This window comes from Xiphophorus maculatus, chromosome 2 (genome assembly GCF_002775205.1).
Source record: "Xiphophorus maculatus strain JP 163 A chromosome 2, X_maculatus-5.0-male, whole genome shotgun sequence".
Taxonomy (NCBI): Eukaryota; Metazoa; Chordata; class Actinopteri; order Cyprinodontiformes; family Poeciliidae; genus Xiphophorus; species Xiphophorus maculatus.
The window spans coordinates 13,044,334-13,057,956 of record NC_036444.1 but is presented as its reverse complement, the minus strand read 5'-3'; the positions used below and the strand labels follow the sequence as shown (position 1 = coordinate 13,057,956).

At 39.4% G+C, this 13,623-nt stretch overlaps 1 protein-coding gene across 1 annotated transcript in view; it reads left to right on the top strand.

Annotated features, from left to right (window-relative positions):
- wwox (WW domain containing oxidoreductase) overlaps positions 1 to 13,623 on the top strand; it is a 156,059-nt gene that overhangs the window by 49,225 nt on the left and 93,211 nt on the right. The window contains exons 7-8 of the mRNA XM_023352056.1: positions 785 to 970; positions 5,025 to 5,289. Coding sequence (XP_023207824.1) covers positions 785 to 970; positions 5,025 to 5,289 — 451 coding nt within the window. The remainder of the gene's footprint in view (positions 1 to 784; positions 971 to 5,024; positions 5,290 to 13,623) is intronic.

Here is a 13,623-nt window from a genome sequence, read left to right as displayed (position 1 = left end):
TTAAAATATCTTAAATGTGTGAAATAAATACAACACAAGTAGCATTCCTATTTTATTTGAAAATACATATATAATTTTAAAGTACATTTTTCAGACACAAAAAAGCCATGGATCCATGCCTCTTTAAAAACTAAACGACACTACCATGTGTGAATAGGAATATGTGGAATCACAGGACGTGGCTTCCTATTGATGTAAAAAGGAAATAAGTTGTTTCCGTGACAAAAAAATGAACTTTCTAATAAAATACGTAGAGTGGATTTGTAGCTGGTTATTATTAACACTGAAAACAGTGGGAGTGAGCACTCCTACATTCCTTGAAGATCGTGCCACATAGAAAGGGTAGTTAAGATTTGTGAAAGTAAACACATCAAAAATATTTCACCACCCACTGATCTGAGAGTCGGGTCTCTATCTGGGATCATCCTTATTTTGCTACTTTGGCTGCATTCTCAAGTGTCTTGTTTTTATTTTTGTTCTTTCCTACTTTTTTAAGTAGCTCTGGACATGAAAATAATGTTTTGTTATAAACAATTACAAACAGGAACACATTTGAAAAAAAAAAGTTACAAAAATGACAAAATGTGTGCTTTTTTTCCCAGAAAAAATACATTATTTCTTTCTTTGTTTCCACTTCTCTTACTATTCTTACTTTATCTTATACTTTGATAATCATTCTTTTCATAGTCACAACTTGTACGTATATCAGCTTATTCTGATCTATGCTTTGCCTCTTTTTCGTCTCTGTATAGTCAACCAGTTCAAATTGTTTCTTTCGCCACAGTCCCCTGCACATTCTGGTATGCAACGCTGCCGTGTGCACTCAGCCCTGGAGTCTGACAGAAGATGGCCTTGAGTCCACCTTCCAGATCTGCCATCTTGGTCACTTCCTCCTTGTGCAGTGTCTTCAGGACGTCCTGCGTCGTTCAGCTCCTGCCAGAGTTGTAGTCGTATCCTCAGAGTCACACAGGTAAAAACTTGGTTGGTAAATAAAGACAATGATCACACTTCTGTCCTTAGATATTAGATCTAGGGGCTTCATTTGACACTCCTGACAACTCTGTTTTATTGGAGAGACAGTTTAAGAATGGTTGTGATCGAAATCACACTTGGGATCAGATTCGGACACCCTTTGTTTCTTTTCTCATTGGAACACCAGAAATATATATATTTTTTTCAACATGGATTTTTACTTTTGTTGAAATATGAGAAAAAGCATAAAGGTAAACCATGCTAGGAGGAAGAAGGATATCTTACCTGTGAACTTCATGATAGTGTAGAATCATCTTTAGGTACAATCAAATTAATATAATGCACAATTTCAGCTAATTCATTTCCCAGTATTACTGAAGGTGCCATTAGGAAAAGTAAACTTCACTCTCGCTGAATTTTATAGCATTTCTAGCATTCACAGTAAAGCTGCAGGAAAGTCTCTCAGATAAAGTTTAAGCAGTAATCTCCCAAAACTACCCTGTCTAATCTCCAACCCTTCAGCTCTGCTCTTGCTGTTATAACCGCCACAGTGGCTAGTTTTCAGGACAAATTTGACAGATAAGACTTACTGTGTATTGTCAAACATGACAGCCTCAGTCACTGAAACTCATTTCCTTCCCCATGCTGTCACTATGAATCAAACGTATCATCAGCTTGATGGATGGACTTATCAGCTAAAATTTACTTTGATCAAGTATCTGCTCCTTTCTGCCTGACCCCCGCACTCGCCCTCTCTTTCTCGCTACTTTCCCCTCATCTATTGTTCTTTAAATCCGTCCCATTGTTAAACAACTCTACTCCACAACTGTGCAGTAGACAAGCATGATATCTTGCAGTGATCGGTGAGCCCAAGCCCTGAGCCATGTGTTTCAGAGTCACTCTCTTTCTGTGGGCAGCATTGATTCAGGTTTCAGTCAGTTGGACGGGCCAGCGGTGATTGATTGGAGCTCTGCAGAGTGACCTGCGCAGCTGAGAAACATACAGTTATTCTAGCAAATCTACTATAACAGCATGACTCGTATGACTTGCGTTTTACAAAGCATGAAAGGACAGGAGCAAAAGTTTGATACATTCTTGAAAAAAATAAGAAAAATAGCATTCAAAGAAACTTTCTAGAATAAAACACATCCCGAAGAGAGTTTTTACAGCATTTGTTGAACTGAATATATGCAATATTGGGGGCCTTTTTTTGTCTTGGGATGGCAAGAACAAGGGCAAAGTTCTTCATCAGTAGAATATTTCATACTTCACAAGAGTTTAAGTGCAGAACCTCTGGGAAATCCTCATAAGGTCCTCCCAATGTAGCATTTTTCAGTGTAGTAACTACACCTGCTTCAAATTTAGCAAAAATCCTAAAGCTGTTGGAACAACTTTCTTCAAGAATATGTGTCATCTCTGGCTGGGTCACCTGGAAGAGGGTGAATGATGTTGAAAGACCCGAAACACCCAGTGATTCCCATTTAGTTTTTTTTAAATAGCAGGAGGTTTTAAGTAAATGAATGGTAGACGCTCTAGGAAGTCACAAAATTGTTAGTTATTACAGCAGACTAGTGCAACACAAATGTCCTAATCAGCACAAACATGTTTTACTAAAACATCCTTCTTCCTGTGTTATCTCAGTCCCTGGACCTAAATTATGTAGACAGTTCTGTGAGTGAGTTGAACAGCAGGGTGTGTCATGAAGGTTTTAACAATAAAGGTGCTTCTTTTTTAATGTGGCATATTTTACACACTCAACATAAAGATGGGATTTTTTTTAACATTGTTCAGTGTGAGATAATCGTTCAACTGTCATTTTATTGAAAACTTAAATATTTTATGCAGCGTGTGTATTTCTAAAGTCAGGACAGGCATGGTAACATACACTCTTCCTGTTTCTGCTTCCCTAACACATTATCTTCACCTTCCTTCCTCTCCTTGATGATCAGCGGGGGATTTAACTGCCCCAAAGGGGGCTTAGCCAGGACCAGAGGGAGTTGGTTACACACTGAACTAGACCAGAAGAAGGAGCAAATTTAGACAATATCTCATCGCACATCTTCCCTCCTATACACCTCATTCCAGACCTATATTGCATCCACTGAAGTTGCTTCCTTTTTTGTTTGTGTTATTTACAGTTTCTGCTGGACTTCCGTTTATTCATTTAGCTTCCCCTCATGGATAGTGTGCGACCTCTGACCTGGCAGCATATTGTATTCCATAAGCTCCTTGTATGCTGGTAAATCACTGACCTGTTAGAGACAGGATTGGAAAAGATGGACATTCGAGTAATGGTTGGATGGTTTATCACTTTTCACCATTTGGGCTTACTGTGGAATTGACCATATACAGGTTTTGTTTACCTTCATGATGCTTAAACTCTGGCAGAACAACCACTGGTGGTGCCTTGTGTCTCTCCAGTGGCAGCTGTTAGTATTTACACAATTTTCTTAGTGTTAAGCTGATGAGCACCAACAGCCAATGAAACCAAGTTGTTCAGTTACATTAAACCTGGCCTCGTTATCGACATCTCAAAAGAGAAATTTAGTGGCGAATAGGGTGAAAACCGAAGCAAGCAGCAGCACATCCAGTAGATTCAGCCAATTATTCTGTTCCCACAGATAGCCATGTCTCTTTTATTGCCTTGATTTGCTAAAACTCAACAAATTATTAAAGACTTGTACTACTGTTGTAAAATCTCTGACAAACTGTAAATTTTTACACAGGAGTATATGTCATAAAAATTTGAGAACCACTTTCTTGTAGTTTTAATTGACCTTCATCTTAAGAATGATTCTTCTGAAACCAGGTGATACCAAAGTTTAGGTTTTATGTGTAGAAACGCTATGTTTGATATTTCTTATCATAAAATACTTAATACTTATTTGAAAGACTAGAAATGTAGGTGGGATTTTCTGGCCCTGTTCAAACTGGTAAAGTCTGTAAAATCTCAAAATCAAAACTGTTATAAATACAAATAAATATTGAGTAATGAATCAGAATTTCATTACTCCTTATTATATTTCTGTCTGGATAGATAGAAATATATGCAGGTGAGAGGATACGGTCATTAACCGAAAAGACAAATGCAATGAAAACCTGAGATGTGCAGAAACTTAGTTCCTTTAAATCAGAACTGAAATAATTGATATTTCCTGAAGCTTTCTTTTCTTTTAGATTAACATTTTAATGTTTGCTTTTAAAATTGCCAACCTTATTACTGGTTTAGAAAGTAATGAAAGTTCTCTTCATAAAAAGACCTTTTATAACTCTGCAGACTGCAAATGATTTCCACTTAAATTTCTTTACTTTGTTACTTTAATGTCTTTGAATCATCTGCTAAAGAAGCAAGCTGATTGAAAAGTCTCATTTAGCTCTAACTAGACACAATTTTACTGCATTGTATGAACAAATAGTGGATAAAATACACACAGGCCATTTTCAGGCAATTGATTTATCAATCTCTACTTGCTAAAGTAGTTATGAAGTTGCTGCACATGAAATGAAAAGCCTGCAGATGTTGTAATTTAGCCAAGCAAGGATGTTGCGGAAGGCGACAGTAAACAAGAGGCGGCTAGCTTGTAAAATCACAACAAGGAACCCAGGTGACATTTTGATTGGTTGTTTTCTAATGACTGGATTAATATGTAGAGTGTGTTCCTCCAGTTCAGAGCTGAGCTCCGCTCACTCTCTCTCAAACACACACACACACGCACACACGCACACACACACACACACACACACACACACACACACACACACACACACACACACACACACACACACACACACACACACACACACACACACACACACACACAACACCCAAAGTGTAGTTTTTTTGTGCTCAAGTATTGTGATGCGGTGCATAATAACACGAGTAGAGTAATGTTTAAGGAGCCTTGTCAAACATCTGGAGTTTAACAGCTCTGTCGCAGGCAATTAAAGAACATCATGTCACGTCTTTGATTTGTATGCAGCCAGCTCCACGCATCTGCTGTCAGAAAACCTTCACAGACTCACTCACGCTTCTCCTGTGAACTCACTTTTAGGTTCACGGACCTGTTAGACTCGTGTGGGAAGGTGGATCTGGCTGTGCTCTCCCCTTCGAAGAAGGAGTACTGGTCCATGCTGGCTTACAACCGGGCTAAACTCTGCAACATCCTCTTCAGCAATGAGCTACACCGGCGTCTTTCACCTCATGGTGTGACCTCCAATGCATTGCATCCTGGGAACATGATGTACACCTCCATTCATAAGAGCTGGTGGCTGATGACCTTTCTGTTTACTCTGGCCAGACCTTTCACCAAGTCTATGGTAAGGAAGCAACTCAGAAAGTGTTTGATCACCATGAATCTGCACAAACACCCACTGAGTGTATTAGTTTCATGCGATTAGACTCAGTTCTGACTGAGCATGTATTTCTTTTGAAAATAATTTCCCTGCCTGTATGAATAAAGTAATTCTATTCTATTCTATTCTATTTTGGGGAAAGAACAGGAATCGGATGGAAATGAGTCACTCCGTTGTGATGTTGTCTTTTATAGATAGAGCTGCAGTTTCTCCTGTTACTGTTTATTTAAGTTCTTCTCTCTTAGATGACACCAGATCTAATGAACTACAACATCCAGACAAAAGTGAATGCATTTCACAATTTGTGCATTCTTGTTCCTAAAGTCTAAAAGTGTCTAACAAAGTTGTTTTGATTTTAATATCACCTGCCCACCTGGGTAACCTTCTATGAGTGTTTTTTCCACATTTGCCATTTGGTTTGCTTTGTAAATACTTGTTGAAAGCCAAGACACATTGAACACATGATGTCATAAAGCACAGTTTTGTTTTGAGACACAGAGAAGTTGCTAGTTGCCATGCCAGGGGGACCTGTTCTTTATTTCATCAGATTACAACTTTAATTTAGAAGCAGCTGTAAAACTAGATCCCCCTCAGAAAATTGACACTTCACTTGGATGGTTGTTGCAGTTATTGGACCCCTGTGCTTCTGGGAGTTTTGTTTTTGGGTCAAGCGCTCCTTGTAGGGTCATTGTCTGCTCAGGGAAAGAGCTGAAACTGTTGCAGGAGGTGAAGTATTGCCTCCAAAATGAAACTACAGCATAAGTGCTTGACTTTTGTTTATCTGGAGTTGCACAAACAGATTACAGTTTTTCCACAGAGCTGCACTGTTGAGAAGAAAACCAACCCGGAAAAACTAGCATGGGAGGAAAATATTATGACAAACTTCAATGTTTGATATTAGTCTTGGTTTACACTGAGATAAGACTGATGCATGTGTCTGCAAGCATAGATTACAAATACTGAGTAATGAAAAACTTGTCAATTATTTTGAACAGCGTCTTAGTTAAGCTGCTTGGAAATATTTCAGGTTGTAAAATACATATAGTGATGGAAATTACATTTATATGTTCCTTTGCTGTTATAAAGGTGGTATTGTTTTAAAACTACAGTTAAGCTATAATCAACATGTCTGTAAAGCAGAGGGTTGCAGACTGGCAACAGTTAGACGTACAGGCTATTATTAGCTTCTACAACTTACTCCTTTACTAAACTGGAAGATGGATAAGGAGAATATTCTGCTTGAAAAATAAATGTGTTGCTTGTTTATTCTCCAGTTTTGCTAATTCCATGTATGGAAACAAACTAACAATGACTGGAGATGCTCCAGTCCTGAATTTTTGGATTTAAATCCCAATTTACAAATCTAAATATCTACTCACAAAAATATTGTCCAATCCTGAGCATTTTACTTAAACACTAAAGGTTTTTTGAGCCATAGTGTTTGATGCAAATATGACAAATGCCACACAGGCTTTGTTGGGTATACAGCTTTAATTTTTTTTCTTCTATAAAAGCACATTCATTATTTAAGTACAGTTCTACACAGTTTTCAACAACTTTTTCTAAAAATGATTACAGTTTACACCACTAGCCTTGCTAACACTAACATCAATGTCCATATAATTTCTAGATTACAAAACCTAGTGTCAAAGTCTTCCAAACAAATTACCGAGATTTCCAAGTCCAACTTTTACTGATGTTGAAAGTTTGGTAAAATTAAATTGTTCAACTTATTTTAATCACAGGTAGCCCTCCTGTTGTCTACTGAAGCTCCCTGCTGCTCCTCAGCAGATGTCTGGAGTTTTCTCCTCAATTGTTATGCATTAAAATACTGACGTGGCATTTCCTTAGCAGTGGTGTAAGGAATAGTAAACATAACTCAAAACAAAGCTGTCCAAAGTAGGTATTAGAAGCTTAAAGGTTGGATTTATTGTCCACTGACATTAAGATGGTTTTTCTTAACTTCAGGGTAAACCAGGGACATGACTGATCAAAGTGTTTGGACCTACTTGAAGAATATTTTGAACCTTCACTGTAACAATTCAAAATAACTTAAACTATCCTAAATGTTTACACGCAGCACATAACAAAAGTCTTGTATTTTCTGATTTAAAACACTTAAATGCTGCAATCGGTCGCTTGTTCTGCACACCGCAAACTTTTCACTCACTCTGGCCTTCTATTGATATATTTGAATAATTTTTCTTTCATTTTGCTCTTTATGAGATTGCTATGTGTATTTTATTTACAACATTTTTGAAACTATGAACCTAAACTTCCAGAATAAAACACGTAGAAATATTACCTCTGGTATCGCAACACTTTGCTGTCTGGATCACTGTATGGATTGGTGACCTGAGCCCAATATCTAATCCAAGATTGTCATCAGAATCTGGTGAATAAAACTAGCCCTATTGCTTACATTAAATAAATGTGGATAATATTACTGTAACTATAACAGCGGTAACTCATCATTTTACCTGTATAATAATATACATACAGTAATTATATATGGCTGTAATAATCCATATGTTGTATTTTTTGGCATATTAGATTGAGCTTTGGCCCTGTGATGGATGGGTGTCCTGCGTCTCACCTAATGATTCCCAGAGATAGGAACTAGTCCTCTCTCAACCCCTCAAAAATAAGCGGACATAGACAACAGACAAATGGATGAAAATGTACTCTTTTGTTGCAAATAACATCAATGTGTCATATTTCAATTAAATTTTTTGTGTAGATGCTGTGAAACTATAAATCTTTGATGTTTTACTCAAGGTTGTCATGCCTTTTTGGAAGGTAGACTGTGAAAAAACGTTAAACCTCAAATTTGGAATATGTTGGATGGTCTCCTTCTCCAATAACGCTGAAATGTTTTCTGAGGTTAGTCAAACAGTTATGAGTTCACATGTTCATATAGAGCTTTGTATGATTTGTGTGCACTTTTGGGGCAGTTTTCTTTACAATTTTTTCTTTATGAGAAAGAAGTGATGTGAAGTGTCAGAGTTAACATAGCCAAACACTTTGTGTTTGATTTATAAGATCCAGATCTGTGATTCATCCAACACTGTACCCTTTAGGCTTCACAGCCTTTTAATATATTCTTTACTTTGACAATTACATCTTTCCATTAGCTGTTCTTCATACTTTATCAGTTTGGTGTTTTCACTGAAGTGAAAATGTGACGTGTTGAAAGGCGGTGCGGCAGAGTTTTAGTGAAGCGTTGTTCTGATCCATCATGTTTGACAGACGCAGGGCCTCGGGCCGTCATTCGTCTCTCCGCCTTTTGACACAGGATGAGAGATGAGAGGAGCCGCTCCTCAGCACCAAATGCCAAGCTGATCGTTTCTTTGACTATATTTATTGTAAATCACTCTTTTTCACTCCTCCCCCTTCAGCTCTTTTTTTGGTATTTTTGTATAGCTTCAGCCTTAAAATCTGTCCTCTGTGAATTGAAGAGTGCCCAAACTTTGTTAAACAAGTGCTCCGACATTTTGGATTCATGCACACAGATGTAATTAGCATAACCTTTTTTTTTCTCTTTCTCCTTCAGAACGGGGTGGTGGCTTTTCTTATGTCTCGTTAATTAAACCAAGTGTAGATGTTGGTAAATATTACAGGACAAAGGTGGAGCTAGTAATTAAATTCTGGTATGCTGACACAGCTATTAGCTAAAATCCATGTCTGATAAAGGCCACACACAGGCTCACGCATGCAGATACACAGGCGCACCCTTAAGCCGAACATTTGCTCTTATTTAAATCTCGGGCTTGATAAGGCCCCTGAAAGTGTATCCTCTTTAAAATCCCACTCCTCACTGCTTCTGCCCCCACATTAAGGGCTTAATAAAACAGTGATATTATTTCAGTTATTGGTTGCAGGGATATGAAGATGGTATCGCTTTAATTGCTTGCGTACGCTTGCGGGATCCACGGAGATTGTTCAGGGATGCAAACATAAGCAGAAAGTCGACTCCAAAAAAACAATCACAGGGCCCCCATGTGTGTTCTTGCGCAAATAACCAGCCTCTCATTTAAAGCACAGGTTTGATTTATAGGAGCTCAGGTGGAGAGATATACAGTTTAGTTTCTCCACACAGATAGGCACGCATGAAGGGAGACAGCCCTGGTGAGATAAATGGGACACCTGGAGTGGTCCTCTGTATTTGATTTGATTGTAATAAAGGTGATGAGAGATGGTGACTCACTGCCATCCTCTCTGATTAATTATTTTTATAAACTCTTCAACAACTCACTTTAATGTTTTTGATTTTGCTCAAATATTACCAAAATATACAACTTGCACTCCGGGTTCTTAAGAGAAAGAAAGTTATCTATTAGCAGAGAGCACAGCCCACTCTTTTTATGATCTACAGAGCTGATTTCATTTTGCTGAGTTGAGAAAGGCATCTATAAAGAGCCATGACATTTTAATCAGCCAAACTATCTCTCACTAACATCACGTTCCCCTCCCTGTGCCTTGATCTACTTATCAGAGATTGTGAGACCAGGCCTTTAACATTTCTTTTTTCTTCTTTCTGTTCTTTTCTTTCCTTTTCCATTTTTTTTAATTTAGCGTGTTTTGAGTGGGAGTTTTCCATGTGCCGCTTGCTGTGTTTATCAGTATGCAAAGATCTGGCCTGCAATGGGGGTGTATATGAGCATCAAAACCTGCGAGAACAAGACATAGAAGGGAAATTTTCATTTTTGATTTAAACCCAGTGGATTCTGATTGATGCTCCTACAGAGCCTTGCACTTTTTGATATTGCAATGTCAAACTTCCACCTATTTTATGGTGCTTTTATGTGACAGACCAACACAAAGTAACATGTAATCGTGAGGTGCCTATATCTTTTTTTCTTCTAGTATCACCGTGTATTTAGCCTCATCTTCCCTTCATCTCTCATCAACCATTTTGTGTTGCATTCCCACAGCATGATACTGCCACTGCCATGTTTATCACTGAGGGTTCAGTGCATATTTTTGTAATTTGATTTTCTCATCAGGAAGCAGAAAGAGAAACACAGAAACATCAAATGGTTGTTTGAGTTTTAAAGTACTAAATTAAAATACTTAAACTTAACTCACATATTTCAAAGAGAAATGAAGTTATCAAATTGTTTTACATTAAAAAATGTTGTAAACCTTGATCATGTTTACTTCACAATTATCTGGTCACATTAGATCTGTTTGAACTACACTGAAATTTGAGACTGTGACGTGGCAAAATGTAAAGATAAATTAAAAAAATAAAATCAGTGACAGCCTTGACTGTGTTTGATCTTGCAGTGTGAGATCAGGAGTATGTTGTGCACTTTGAACCAAAAGTCTGGACTCACATTTAAACAGCACATAATGAATTTCTGTGACTGTTGCAATTATTAGTTGGGCTGTAACCTTTGTGAGGTTGTCACCATGCTGTCGTGCTGGATCACTGACCCTGTGACATTTTGTTGACTGACTGATTGCTCCCTCGTGATCAGTGTACCCTCAGGCTTCGAGCAGCTGGCCTCAGCCCACGCTCATCAAATCTATACTTTAACTATAGGCGCAGATAATGCTGAGCAGCATGAAGATGTGCGTGGGCAGTGCCTTCAGTATCTCATCATGCAGTTATAATGGTTCGAGTGAGAAAGGGGAAGGATTTGTGGGCACACACCTGAGTAGCTCTGCCAGTCCCTAAGGGGCTGGTTTCATCAACGCTCTCTTGCCTTGTCCCTATGCTTCCTAGTGTTTTAGTGTGATTATTTCACCCAGGATCCTGCCTCGGGCTCCCAGCCACCTTTTTACATATGCACGGACTGAACTTTTGACCAGCCACCAGCAGACATGGCTGCCTTAGAGAAAGAAGGTTTTGGGTCGAAGATGTGGGATTTACCAGCGCCTCCTGCACTGAGCCTTTCTGGCTGTGATCAGGAGCTCAGTCCTGCACCTCAGGGGTTAAACCCTCAGACGACTCCTGCGAGTGAGACATCAGCATTAACATACTGTATAACAGACGTACAATGAAGCGCTTTGGTATCGGTTTCCCTCCTGCAGACAGACATAAGGTTAGATGCTCTATGCTCTGTCTGCTGTGCACCTTAGTTCCCTGGGTGTAAGTATGCATGCTCTGCTCAGCCATGTGGAAACAAAGAGGAGCAGAGGTCCCAGTCTCCCACCACCCCTCCGCTTCTTCTCTGCAGGGTTAGATGAGCTGCCAGGCTGTTGTAATAGAGTCCTTTTGGATGATTAGGAGCTACACAGAAGGGGGTCAGCTTCCAGCCTGGCTGGAAACACTGCGTTGGCTTCTCATCAGTGGTGGAGATAGATTGCTTCATAATCGCACACAGAATGATCTCTGATTTCCATGTTTTGGACCACTTTTCAGGAACGTTCCAATATTAATAAGATATTCCTACCAGACGTTTCCTGCTGTGCTGTTTCAGAATGTAAGGAGAAAACCTCCTTATATTAGAGACAGAGGTAGGGCCATGAGGAGTGAAAGACGTGACAGTGCACTGTTGGATTTAAAAATACAATCCCATTTGGCTGTATTGACATGTGTGTTTCTGCCCAATCCTGTTACCAGGATTATTGTGTACGGAGATACCATTTCATTAAGAAAACACACAGACACAGCCACAAACGCACACATGCACTCACGTCCACTCACACGCACTCACACCCCCTCACGCCCACTCACACGCACCCACACACACAGGGTGGGTGAACAAAGATGGCCTGAGGCCTGGTTATTCGGTCCATTGCACAGGGAAACTGTGTAAATGGTTTATTGTGGATGAGTTGATGTGATGGAAAGCGTGTCTGGATCAATAAAGAACCAATCAAACGCTGACAGTCCGCTACTGTATGCAGTCAGTCATTCATCCCTCGTGCCTGCGCGCAGTTATACAACACGAGTGTGAAGGGGGCACGAACAATATCCCTGCTGAAAATGGGTGACGTTGAAGTGGAAAACAGTCATTTTTCACCAAACTTCTTTTGCTTCCAAAGTTCTTGTTTTCTTGTTTTCACTTCAGCTAAACTGTACAGCTTGAGGTCCTGTTGTCTGTTTCAAGTGGAAGGAACGCTCAACATTTTCCCCAAGTTCTGTATTTACTGAATTAAGACTTTTTTTTCTTTCTTAATGATTTCATGGATAACTGTGAAGTCAGCAGTCCTATCCATGAAAAGAGGGTCATATTATAGCATTTCTGTCTTAATAATTCCTTCTCTTTGTTGTGTGTTTTATACTACTTCTTGTAATCTGAAATACTGGAGTTTGGATTTTTATTAGCTGTGAGCTGTAATCATTAAAATGAACAAAAATTATGATCTTTCTATCAAGAAAGATTGTAATCCAAGGATTGTAAAGGGAGAAAAAAAAATAATGCCTTATGCTCCACCTTTTCTGAACGCCTCGGGGAGACCATTAGGACGTCTCTCCAACAGGTGATGCCCGAGTCTGGACTGAGTCTGAGTCGGGCTTCGCCTAAATTACCCTAGAGCCACAGGTCAGAACCAACTAGACGCTTGTTGCCAGAGTGCTGTCTCTCTAATGGAAGGGATCAGAACAGACCAAAGAACCAGAAACTGACCTGACCAGAGAGACATCCCTTCCCACTTACCCTGTACTCTTTCTTTAGAGCGTCTGTACCCTCTGAGGGAGAAATATGAAACCTATCACCTCAGTGTCACTCCGCTAGCAGCTCTGCTTTCTTACCACTGACCCTCACAATTTGACGCACAGACACACATACCCGCACACACACGCACACACACACCCCTATACACACAACACCCCCTCCGCTCTTTGTTGTGACACAGAGCTGATGGACTATTTTTCAAATTGATTTCAAAAATGTACATAAGCAGCCGATCCCCTAGCCCAGATTACCTATTGATTTTTAATATGAAAAGCTCATTATATAAGCAGGAACTGCAACACAAAAAGCTAGCCAACCTTTGCATAAATCCTTTAATTGAATTTCCAGAGCCCGTGGTTCTACATTTTTTAATTAAATCCATTTCTTTTTTTAAGGGTTGCCGTGTAATTTGCATGCTGTGAAGTGGGTGCTGTCCCAGATAAAGTGCCATTGATCCTTATTAAGGCTCACCTCTGGGCTCGCTGAAAACCAACCGCAGAAATTAAATGTGCTCATGGTGCATACACTTATTGCCCGCATGATAGGATTAGAGGCAGAGAGACAGAGGGCGGGGGATATGGGGGTGATAGAGATGGAGAGAGAAGGAGTGATTGGGAAAGAGTTGGGTGAGAGCAGGAGGAGGAGGGGGGCTTATTATTAATAGTTGTTC